The following is a 12,204-nucleotide window of genomic DNA, read 5'->3' as shown; positions in this document are numbered from 1 at the left end:
TGGTTGGTTTAAAAACTGGCTGACATGTTAATTACAGTGAGTGTGACTCATCTGAAAGAGTTTCAGAACAACATGCCCAAATGAGCAAAAACATATGTTATGTTAACATTTTTACATTTTACAATGACAACTAAGCAGCATTACAACATTGTGGAGGCCAACTTCCGGTAACACCTCGAATATAAAAGAAGAACTGACGCAGGAACAGTAGAGGGCGCTGTATCTTAAGGACGCACTTTCTCCTCAGGCGGACTTTTATTTTGAAAGGCGATTGTCGTCATCGCGGAAACGTTTCTTTACGTTTTATGTCGTAACCGTTTGACCGTATGTGGAAACTAGCAATGTCGGAGGAGGTTGGGAAGGCGCTACAGTCGGTAGTGGAACGGGTGAACCAGGCGGCGGCACGGCGGACCAAGGTAACTGCAGCCCGAGAAGCTCCGCTCCGGAGCACCGCTGCCGTCGCGCCACTTTCGGGGTCCGAAAAAGTCGTGCTGCGGCAGCACGACCCGTTATGTAAGGCTGCCAAACACCTCAACCTTTGGATGGGAGTTAGTCAGGGCTCGCGGCAGCACTTCCATAACACCATGCATGGTTATTGGTGGCAGCGGTCCATGCGTGGGAACAGGATGTGATACTCTGAATGCATGCGCGTTGTTGCATAGAAATGATTCCCGTGATCACGGCTAGTAATTGCAGGCTGTTCATTTACACGAGCACGCGTCTGACCAGCCACAGCTCTGTGGAGGATAACATTTTCCCCAATGCTCCCCTATTAGAATAGCATCAAGGCTGGTATCTAGGTCAAAGCATGTAGGAGAATGCTCAGCATCCTTCCAGCACCACCCAGATGTCTCTCAGTGGGTTGTTACTGGAAATCTAAATGATCTGTAGAGCTGACTGCATGAGGTGGATCAATATCTGAACGTAGCAGCAGCCAGAAGCAATTAGTTCCATCAGTGTTTATGCAGGATCCGGACAGGGCTGAGTCACAGCTCTCCTCATCTAGCATGCTGCATCACACACTGATCCTCTCCCCTGATATACAGGTGAAAACATAAGCATGTGCTGTCCTTCCTCAGACACTGCCAGCCGTGCCGCCCCGCCTTGTAGCTGTCAGCAAGACCAAACCCCCAGAGATGGTCGTGGAGGCCTACAGACAAGGGCAGCGCAACTTTGGAGAGAATTATGTGAGTGGGAAAATGCTGCTGGTGTGCATCACTCCAAACTTTCCAAGTGTCAGGGAAACAAAAAACTCTCAGGGGAATAAAAGTGGCAAATTACGTAGAGATTGACCTCATCCTTTATGTCCACTCCAGGTCAACGAACTGGTGGACAAAGCTTCAGATCCTCTGGTAGGTTTACATGTTTCATCACGTACAGTTGACCTTTGTCTCCACCGCAGTCTGTGAGAGATTATCACTGTTTCTTTTTCCCTCTTCAAGATTCTAGACTCCTGTCCAGAAATCAAGTGGCACTTTATAGGCCATCTACAGAAGAATAATGTCAACAAACTTTTGGGTGAGTGATCTCCTGTTCAGGATGCATGTTAAAGAAAGCTCTGCACTGAGTCTCGTCTTTCTGTTGGACAGGTGTGCCGAACCTGTTCCTCGTGGAGACGGTCGACTCGGCGAAACTAGCTGACAAGGTCAACAGCTCGTGGCAGCGTGTCCGAGGAGGCAGTGCTCAGAGGTTAAAGGTCATGTTGCAGCTCAACACCAGCGGAGAACAGAGTGAGTTGATTTCAGGACTTTTTATCTTCCTGTTCTTGTTTTGTGAGCTGATTACAAATGCTGCGTCTGCTGTGTGTTGTAGGTAAACATGGCCTGCCACCAGAGGAGACGGTGAACACGGTGAAACACATCGTGTCCCAGTGCTCCGCCCTGCACTTCTTAGGACTCATGACCATCGGCCGCTACGGCTACGACCTCAGCCTGGGCCCCAACCCAGACTTCCAGGTACAGACGACTGTGATGACAACAATGTGCTTGTGAGAAGAATGCGTTTTAACTTTTTTTCTGTGTGCACCAATTAAAACTAAACTATACATTAGATCAATACTATAGTGAGCTTAAACAGCGATGTTGATTAGATTTTCTAGTTATGATCAGGATTGAAGTTGGTTAAAAGATTTAACTCAATGAAAGTGGAAAATAATATGTAAGTTTATGGCAATTTTTTAAGCTGACATTTAGTCCTCTAAGGACATCAGCGCAACGTTTCAAAGAGAGGCACAAGGGTTAAAATACAAAACCGTAGAGTGTTAACTCCAACCCTTCCCTAATATTTATATTTTCATTTAACATATAATACAAATATGTGTTCTTTTTAACTGTCAACTTGAGTCAAAACACAGTAACTCACAGTAAATCACACTAACACTAATTTGAAAACTCAAACTAAACAGAAATAATTTTTAACAAGAACAATAAATCATTATAGAAATATATGCATCTCTACTGGAGGTAGAGTAGATAAATGCGCCCGACACAAACTTCAGTATCGTGTTTCTATCGGCTGATAAAGAAAAAGATAAATTGGGTTTGAGATCATTAAGGAACAGCGTTCTCCTGATGGGGGCAAAATGTCAACATGTCTCTTAGATGCTGCTGAGTCGGAGGCAGGAGGTGTGTGACGGCCTGAAGCTGCCTCTGGAGGAGGTAGAACTCAGCATGGGCATGTCGACAGACTTTGAGCACGCGGTGAGTATCGCTCCTTGTCAGCAGTTATAAGCTCTATTCAAGCACAAATATGGTAGGCATGATGAACTTGAAACTTGGGCCATCTCACTTCCTTCTGATCTCAGTGGAGATTTGCACATGCTCAGTGCCGATTGCACACTTGTAAGTCAGGTAAAGATGACGTGGTAGCGAACATTTCAATTTACCTGGAAACATCTTTTATTTGGGAGGCGTTAAAGATGTGGGCGAAACTCCAACTATGTACAGCTCAGTTTGAGATAAAACATGACCGTTAACTGAAGTCTTTGTTGTTATTTATAGACTACTGATAAATAAAACAACTGGTATTGGGCCAAGTAAATATTGACTTTAGGTAAATAGATTTGTGACCCGCTTGTCCAACTGGGCAAATGCATAAGAACATGATCGTTGAACCCTGTATATATTTAGCTGAGTTGTGTACTTGCATTATCCCTGACATGATAATGTTGTCGTATATTTCAAGCGACAGTGCTGTTGAAGTGATGATCGAAGGAAGATCCGCGGACACTGTTCTTGCTGGTATAATGACGTTTATTACAACAAGCAACACATGTCATACGGGCGGTTAACACGTCCGGAGAGTCCTCGGTCAATTCAAAATGGCTCTGCTGTCCGGCGATTCATCGCCTCCTTAAATACAGATTTGATGTTTACTCCCTCTCTGGAGGAGAGTAACATGCAGGCCCATATAGGACTTCCAAGCAAACGCATGTCTCAGACCTGGGCCTCCGGCCCCCCCTCGTAGGCCTGTTCGATAATCTAAACATCTGTACATGCATCGTCCATGGGCCCCCCTTTCTCCCATACACCTGCTCCTTGTAAGGACATATGCATGCAAGTATGCTGTTACATAAGATATCGGAAAATACACGACAATGTCTCATCCGCTCACATCTCAAGTTGATTGCACTAAGAGACGAGCAAAATGTAAGTAATTTGTATATAGTGCTTTGAATTTTCTTTCTGAATTTGTGAACCCAAAATACTTCAAATCAATAGATGATTTTCAAATGGAAATACCCATGCTGTAAATTTAGTGGGATTTCAACTATTCCGTTAGTTGTTACATTTTACACTGAGGTTGCTTATGAGCTTCTTCTTGTTGGCTGCTATGACTTTCGATAACAATGTGATTGATGCGTGTAAGTCATCAATAACACTGTCTGTGTCCACTGAAGTTTTTCCCTGTACTACCATATATTGAAGATCGAGGTGGGCGCCACCAACGTGCGAGTGGGCAGCGTCATATTCGGCAACAGGGAGTATCCCAACAGTGCTGCCAACACCCCGAACCCCAGCCCAGCCCCCAGCCCCGAGAAAACGAGCAAGAAGGTGTCCGAAGAGGCCGCCAAGAAGATGCAGCGCCTCACTGTGTCTGAACACTAAGAAGAGTGTCCCCTCCTCTGAAGTAACCTTTATGAAAAACAAAAAAACAGTCTTCACATGCTAACTGAATAGAGCAGTGAAGCAGATCATCTCCACAGAGCCACATGGAGCTAGGATTGCAAAATTGTTGCATCATTTTAAAGTGTGATTGCCTAATCCTCTTTACTTTTTTCTGTGCCCGTCTTGCTCTTTTAAGCATTAACAAGTGGCATTCAGTACAGATGTAGTTTGACCTTTTTTAAATTAGTGTTACTAACCTTTAGTGCTCTGACTTCCTCCCCATGGAACTCTCTCCTACGAGATTACCGGCCACAAGACAAATGTACAACCACTGAAAACAGGGTGACATGTGGGAAATGATTTCACGCGAGTTACGAGATAGATTTGTTGTGCTGACGTGACATTTTCTACCTTTCCAACCCCGACGTGTGACGGTGCTTGATTGTGTACAGAGTCCCAGAGATCAGGAATTCCACTTTTTTGTTGTACAGATGAAACTGAAGACTTGATTTAATAAATCATTTATCCCTTTATAATGACATAGTATTGTGCGTTTGATATCGTTTGTCGTGTCAGATCTCTATTCTTGATATTAACAAGAGTAAACCTGAAGAAAAGGGTTTTGTCTCGCTGTGGTGTGTTTGAGATGAGGGGGAGTGAATCTATGCAAAGTGGCCATTTAGTTTTTGCGCTGCAGCTAGCATGGCAGTGATCTCTTCAAAGATGTCACGAGGTCCTCATAAGTGCTTTTAATGTCCGTGATTAAAAAAAAAGAAGATTTGAGGTGTGGTTAGCAGGGTGCTTACTGAGGCGCTTCAGCATCGTTTGGTTTGGATTCTGGCTCCCGAGGGGAAGCCAAGCAATAAATGGTTTTGTTGAAAGTTTCTGCCATTTGCTGCGTATTTCTTGTAATGGAAGAAGTGGCACAAATGACATACAGAGTAGTTTGTCTGACATTGCTTTATTAATCACATGGAGGTGACATCTGAACCACAATGAAAACAAGTCTTAGAGATGATGATTTAATGCATGACAAAATGAACACCTGGAACCCACTGACTCAATATATTCCCTTCCAAGGACTCATGAATCTGAATTAGCGGAATTTTCAAAAAGGTATCAAAATGCTGCCCGGCGTTGATAAATGAAACCCAAAATCGTTCACGATAATGATGGTAGACTTGTTTAAGCTCAATACGCTCTGAGGAAACAAAGAAACCTGGTGACACAATTGGAAAAACGTAAAAGACATTCAATCTGTGTAAAAGGCATTAGAAAACAGTCAATACACCGTTATTTACAACATACAGTAGAATGCTGTTATTAAGAGGCATATCAAACACTGTCTACAGACCTAGCTCTGGTAAAATGTACAGCAAACAGAACTCTAGCTAGAAACTATATACAGTCAGAAGGACGGACACTTCATTTAGAACCTCCATTATACATTTACAAGCATTATATAAACCTCATTCTGGCATAAGGAGATATAAGGACAATGTTTATTAATGTCAACAATTATAACTTCTCCTTTGAGCATTTGTGACTGATGTATAGACACAATGAATGGTGTATGAAACATGAGGTATTTATTATTAGAATGATTGTATCAACTATGTATTGTGTTGTATTCATTAAAGAAGTATTTACTTAAATCTTCTTCAGCCTCCGACACAACTGAGTCTATTCCATTAGCTGCTGAGGCTGAAAGCTCTGGAAGAAGGACTAGTAAGTGGACCTTAAGTTCTGAAGTGAAGACTCAACAGGTCTTCATGAGATTAGAACACATCTATAAACACATTTCTTCTTGTGTATAAACAGTTAATAGATGTTTCATAACAGAATTCTTGAGCGTTACCCTACAGCTTTGTTATATTAATATGTAATTCATTAGCTACAAATGCATTATGGGAGGTTAGAATTGTTCACAAATACATTGACACTTAAAAATGTCCTCAACGCTGCGCATAACTATTACTGTGTGTAATAAACCATTTATTAAGGGTTCATATTATGCATGCTAATTATGAGCGTTAAAGTAAAGTGTCAAATTGACATGTGAGGAATCAAGGCCAGTATAATATTTGCATATGTGTGACCACCTGATGAACACTGCTGAGAGCCTCAGAGTTAGAAAACCTGCAAATAGATCAGATGAGCCTCTCGCTCAGTGAAACGGACCATATGTATTAATTAAAAGGTGAGGAAACTAAATATAGACTGCTGGATTAAAGATTATTTGGATTTGGCATCTATAGAGCGAGCAGAATCGCTTTTTTTAAGATCTGGACATAACATATGCTGTATGTTATGCAACATCAGACCATTTTGCCTCTTTCTAGGTGGCAGGAGTGAAGATGAGTCATGCTCGTCATTTGATGTTTTACGGTTTCAGGATGACGAAGACAGTTGGAGAACAATTCTATCAAAAAATAGGCTCTACAGGATGATGTTTTTCCCAAATGATGTAGAGATTTTTAGGCATTCTTTTATCTGAAAATGCTTAGTGCATATAGCTGCCGTGAATGGGAAAAAAATCTCCCCGTGGGTGGAAGCCCCCAGACCCCCTCGGTTTGGGCTGCTTACATCATCTGGCTCCGCCCCTGGTGGCCACATTGGGGCTCTTTGAGTCTGATCAAAGTCTGCTTGGAATAAAAGGCCATGATGGCAATTATATCTGTTGGTGTATAGCCCCCCCCACATAGATTTTTTTTTTTATATATCTCCTGTTGAGGAGCCAGTTTGTGTGTGTGTCTGCCCTTTCAGTTTTTCTGTATATTGTTTTCATTGTATTATATATAGGGAAAATAAAATATATAAATAAAAAAGGCCTGGTACTACAACTACGTGCAACAATATCAATGACAAAAAGTGGCCTACATAAAAGCATGTATCAATAAAGCACTGGGTCACTACGTGTAACAGCTTTAACATTCTCATTCCTACTTATCTATTGGAGCAGTCACTCCTGTTTGACCATAAAAACAATCCCAGATCACTAATGTCTCTGCTTCTTCTTGACCAAAGGACAGAACACATGAAATGTCCAGTGTTATCAGGCGAACACAACAAACACAATGAAAAAAAGGCAATTGGAATGTTGTGCGACTGTGTTGTATAATACCAATAGCCTAAAACATTTGTGAGGAAACGCTCATTATTTAGGGTTGATATGTGCCTCTGTGGATTTGCTCGTACCATTTAGTGGCTGATCCTCCTGGGTGTCTCTGCACTATAGGGTGGGGCGTCTCTCCATTCCAGTCCGTGAAGTCCGTCTACTTGCGTTTATGTTGATCCCTAACGCTGCAGATGTTACACCAGTTTCTTGGCCTCAAAGAAGCTTTTGAGGTGCTTCATCTGCCAAATGCCAGTGACGATGAGGATGAGTGTTTGAGCGATGGACCACCAGAGCACACGCTGGTTGGTGCTCTCGCTCGTCATGCGAAACCGCTCCTCGCGATACTGCAGAAGACACCAATGAAGTCACAAGAGAGGTCATTAACAGCAACTGTACCCAATCAGCCTTGGAGTGAACCTGTCATCTCACACATTACTTAGGCTGGTTGCACCAACACCGGTTCATTCTCAAACCTGATTAAATGATGGTTTCACTTTAAATCATTTTGCACCAAACTTTAAAACTATCTTAAAATGAGGAAATATTCCCTTTAAAGTCAGTTTTCACTAATCCTAGATTAAATTAACCCTCCTTGGTACATCCCAGCCTTGGTGTACTTGTATTTCTTTCACTGACCCTCTGGTAGTTCTGCTCCTTCTGGATCTGCTCCACTTGGTCCAGCAGCTGTCGGACTCGCAGCTGCAGCTCCGTGAGTTTGTCCTTAGCTGCAATTTCAGGGTAGTTGTTGGTGTGTTCTCCGACCTGAATATCCAGATGCACTCTCTGCAACATGGAGAAACACATGACTGGAAGTCAACATGCTTGTATTCTGTGGGCATTAACAGAAATTATAAGTAAGTGTTCAAGGAGTTTCATAAAAACAGTTTGGCTCTGCACTGGTGTTCCATGAACACAATTTTTGGTATTGTGCTAAATATTCAGCCTTCTTCAGAGATAGTGGGATGTTTAATGTCAAGACCAATTATCTGGAACCGTGTCTATCAGAGTATTTCGCTACTTGGTCAGATGTGACAGAACGGCCTCCACAATAGTAATCGCACTGTTACTGTTCTGGGTGTTTCTTTAATTCTATTAAAATAACATTTAACAAGCGTTTATCACTTTTTGCACACGTAATGAAAGGAACAATTTTTCCGTGTTATTAATTGCATTGTTATATATTGTGGTATACATAATTAAAAATGTTCTATTCATATTTTTCCATATGTATTGTTATATCAGAATCCGAATCCTTTATTGTCAAGGTATGTTGCACATGCAAGGAATTTGTCATGGCAGGTGGTGCATACCATTAAACAATCAACAACAATCAACACAGTGCAAGAAATAGAAACCTATTAAAATTTACAATAGAATATAAAATAAAGTGCACAACAAACTGATAACAGTATTATAAAAGTATGGTGAAGTGTAAAGTGTGTTTAAATAAAGAAACACAGGGATGTGCAGGGGAGTGACCGGTAGGATATTGTCTTTGGGATGACACAGTCAGTGGGGGTCCCGGGCTTTGTTGATGAGCCCGACTGAAGACGGGAAAGAACTGTTCATGTGGCGTGAGGTCTTGGTCCTGATGGACTACAGCCTCTTGCCAGATGGAAGGGGCACAATCTTTATTGCTCGCTTCAGGGTCCTTGAAGCGAACAAGTCCTGGAGGGACGGCAGATTGCAGCCAATCACCCTCTCAGCAGAGTGAATGATGCACTGCAGCCTGCCCATGTCCTTGGCTGTGGCTGCAGCGTACCAGACTGTGATGGAGGAGCAGAGGATGGACTCAATGATGGCTGTGTAGAAGTGCACCATCATTGTCTTTGACAGGTTGAATTTCTTCATCTGCCTCAGGAAGTACATCCTCTGCTGAGCCTTCTGATGGAGCTGATGTTAAGCTCCCACTTGAGGTCCTGGGTTATGATGGAGCCCAGGAGCTGGAAGGAGTCCACAGCGTCGACCGGGGAGTCACACAGGGTGATAGGGGCAGGTGGGGCTGCATTCTTCTGGAAATCCACAACCATCTCCACTGTCTTTAGAGCGTTGAGCTCCAAGTTGTAATCCCCACCAGAGATCAGTCCAATGAGGGTGGTTTCATCGGCAAACTTCAGGAGCTTGACGATCTGGTGACTGGAGGTGCAGCTGTTGGTGTACAGGGAGAAGAGCAGAGAGGAAAGAACACAGCCTTGGGGGGAACCGGTGCTGATGGTCCGGGAGGCTGAGACGTTTTTTCCCAGCTTGACGTGCTGCTTCCTGTCAGACAGGAAGTCTGTAATCCACTTGCAGGTGGAGTCGGGCACGTGCAGCTGGGAGAGCTTGTCATATAGCAGAGATGGGATGATGGTGTTAAAGTCCATAAACAGGATCCTGGCGTAGGTTTCTGGGGAGTCCATATGCTGGCTGTTGAAGTGAAGGGCCAAGTTGACTGTGTAGTCTACAGACCTGTTGGCTCTGTAGGCGAACTGCAGGGGGTCCAGGAGAGGGTAGGTGAGGGTTTTTAGGTGGGACAGGAAAGGCGCTCAAAAAAGGCATGTGCCCCTGCTGGGCTGGGGGAGGGGGACCTGGTGGTCTGGGGCTGGTTGATGGAGCCATGGTGGGATGGAGTCAGGTCAGGACTGTCCCATTGTCTTTCAAAACGACAGTAGAACTCGTTAAGCTTGTTTGCCAGGCATAGGTCGTTCATGGAGTGGGGGGCTTTAGGCTTGTAGTTGGTGATCTGTCTGAGACCTCTCCAGACAGAAGCAGAGTCACTTGCTGAGAGCTGGTGTTGCAGTTTCTCAAAGTACAGTCGTCTCTCACCGCCTTGCTAAACCTGTATTTTGACTCTTTATACAAGTCCTTGTCCCCAATCCTAAATGCCTGTTCCTTGTGCAACCGTAGCTGTCTGAGTTCTGCTGTAAACCAGGGTTTTTCGTTGTTGTAACTCACCCTGGTGCTTGTTGGAACACAGCCTACCAGCTGGAGTGCGGAGTCCGGTCTCGATCCACAGAGCCAGGTCTCAGTGAAGCACAAAACAGAGGATGAAGAAAAGTCTCTGTCTTTCCCCACCAGTAGCTGAAGTTCGTCCAGTTTGTTGCACAGTGAGCGAATGTTGGAGAGAAAAATGCCGGCAGCGGTGTGTGAAGACGCACAAGCGCTCCGGAACGTTTCCCTCTCCGACAGCATTTCACTGCATGCGTTAAGATGAGAGCACCTTTGACTAGAATATCCAGTAATTCCACAGAAGTTAACAGAAAAGTTGGAAGTAAGTCCGCTGGAGTTGTTTCCCTGATGTTTATGAGCTCATCTCTGGTGAAAGAGCTCCGGGTATCACAGCAGTATTTACAACAAAAAACATCACAGAACAATGAGCACCAACACACCGAGGTAGACGTCCCGGAGCGATCTTGAGTAGGCTATACTGTAATATAATGCATGTTTTTACATCTGTATATCTTATAATTCCTTTATGTTATTTACATTTCTATTTTAGAATGGGAGCAACTGCAACAAAACCCAATTTAATAGTCTCCTCACCGGAGAGAGGAAAGTTGGTCCTGAAGCTTGTCACTGTATTTATAGGACACCTTAAAGAAGGCGGCTTCAGTCAGCTGTGAGTGGGACTATAAACAGAGTTCTCTGCAGCCAGATTGGAATTGGGCCCTCTTCTCAAGCCTGCTCGGGTACGCACAACCTGTGCTTGATTGACATTTCCCTCACTATCTCGTTAGCTTTGTTGCAGCTGGTAGGGAGGAACAACTTACACTGTGATCACTCTTATTGGTGCATTAAGTCCAATGACCTCATAGCATAGCTCTGCCTACTTTCAGCCTCAGCAGATCTAATCAGCCAAAATAACTGGAAACACCTGCAGGATCATAAAGAAAAATGCTACTGACTATCTTACTACTACATCAAAGCAGTGACTATGTTCATACCAGTTTTCCTCCTGCAAACAGAGCCATCTTGGTGGAGTTGGAGTGCAAACAAATCTGATGCTCTCCAGGAGTGTGGGAGGTGAAGGTGAACCGTCCGTCTGACCCATATTGACGAGAGAGGATAATCTGGGAGGGTTGTAAAAGATTTTTTTTTTTAGATTCTATTGATATGTATGTTTTATAATACCAGCTCCTCTGTCCTTACCTTTGTCTCTGGATCCTTGATCTCTACATGCATCCCAAGGCCAGGCGTGGCTGGGAGGAAGGAATTAGTCTGCTTGTCCCACAGCTGAGTCCTGTACTTTCCTGTCAGACAGGTGAAGCAACATACAGACGCATGCCGTCAGGTCTTCCAGAAATCATTCAAACGAGAGTAACTCTGCAAGACTGCTGCACCAGTAACATGGCAATAGAAGAGTAGAAGAACTGTTAACAGAGATCAACTACATAAAATAGTGCCTTTAGGTAAACACTACAGATATAATTGTGAATGTAAAACATCCACTCTGGTGTAACGCAATTCTATGGCTCGCTGAGAGAATCTCTATTTGAAATGTCAAAAGACTAACAGTTAACCAGCAGAAACAAAAGCTTCCACATGAACGTCAGTGTTTGCGCCTAAATAATACAAACTACACGTTTCTTTATTAAACTGTCGGGTCTTTTTGACGTTACTACTGACATATTCAATGCAGCGTCTTTGCTGGAGCCAGCTGTTCGCTTTTGCTAGTTAGCTTCGTCATGCTAACGACCCCACAGCAGCTTACCAATAACCATAGTCTCGTCCGGAATCTCTTCAATGAAGCATTTCTTCTCCGTCTCTCCTATGTGGAAATAGAGCGCGTGACTTGGATAAATCCAAGCTAATACAAAAACAACTCCAGCAGCAGGGAGCATCATGTAGCTTCTCTCACTCTGCGCACATCAGCAAAAGACGCTGCAGCCAGCTGACGTCATCAACCACTGCGGAAGAAGGAAGGGGATTTCCTGTAACTTCGGAATGTTTCACCCTGAGTAACTCCTTTCAGGCAGCACTCACTTCTTAACTGTATACCCT

General features: G+C 43.6%; 2 protein-coding genes across 2 annotated transcripts; one reads left to right on the top strand and one right to left on the bottom strand.

The window, feature by feature from the left end:
• Window positions 1–300: 300 nt before the first annotated feature.
• Window positions 301–4,642, top strand: plpbp (pyridoxal phosphate binding protein). The gene is made up of 8 exons (XM_079168348.1): window positions 301–416; window positions 1,080–1,187; window positions 1,317–1,352; window positions 1,443–1,518; window positions 1,590–1,730; window positions 1,813–1,955; window positions 2,601–2,699; window positions 3,927–4,642. The coding sequence occupies exons 1-8, from the start codon at window positions 327–329 to the stop codon at window positions 4,104–4,106; spliced, it is 873 nt and encodes a 290-aa protein (XP_079024474.1). The 5' UTR covers window positions 301–326; the 3' UTR covers window positions 4,107–4,642.
• Window positions 4,643–5,118: 476 nt separating this feature from the next.
• On the bottom strand, window positions 5,119–12,094 carry tmed4 (transmembrane p24 trafficking protein 4). Its single transcript, XM_079168359.1, has 5 exons — window positions 11,915–12,094; window positions 11,353–11,453; window positions 11,148–11,273; window positions 7,861–8,007; window positions 5,119–7,568 (listed from the first exon to the last, which is right to left on the bottom strand). Exons 1-5 carry the CDS (start codon window positions 12,045–12,047, stop codon window positions 7,419–7,421), a joined length of 657 nt encoding a protein of 218 aa, XP_079024485.1. The 5' UTR covers window positions 12,048–12,094; the 3' UTR covers window positions 5,119–7,418.
• Window positions 12,095–12,204: the final 110 nt, after the last annotated feature.

The sequence above is a fragment of the Pholis gunnellus genome (genome assembly GCF_910591455.1).
Source record: "Pholis gunnellus genome assembly, chromosome: 2".
Lineage (NCBI taxonomy): Eukaryota > Metazoa > Chordata > Actinopteri > Perciformes > Pholidae > Pholis > Pholis gunnellus.
The sequence above is the reverse complement of the archived record's forward strand: the minus strand, read 5'-3'. Positions and strand labels throughout refer to the sequence as shown.

Excerpts from the sequence above, each read along its gene's own strand:
- plpbp (XM_079168348.1), top strand. The coding sequence starts at position 327 with ATGTGGAAACTAGCAATGTCGGAGGAGGTTGGGAAGGCGCTACAGTCG. Across the intron at positions 417-1,079 it reads CGGCGGCACGGCGGACCAAG|ACACTGCCAGCCGTGCCGCC; the intron begins GTAACTGCAGCC and ends GTCCTTCCTCAG. Across the intron at positions 1,188-1,316 it reads GCAACTTTGGAGAGAATTAT|GTCAACGAACTGGTGGACAA; the intron begins GTGAGTGGGAAA and ends TGTCCACTCCAG.
- tmed4 (XM_079168359.1), bottom strand. The coding sequence starts at position 12,047 with ATGATGCTCCCTGCTGCTGGAGTTGTTTTTGTATTAGCTTGGATTTAT. Across the intron at positions 11,454-11,914 it reads GGACGAGACTATGGTTATTG|GAAAGTACAGGACTCAGCTG; the intron begins GTAAGCTGCTGT and ends CCTGTCTGACAG. Across the intron at positions 7,569-7,860 it reads AGGAGCAGAACTACCAGAGG|TATCGCGAGGAGCGGTTTCG; the intron begins GTCAGTGAAAGA and ends TGTCTTCTGCAG.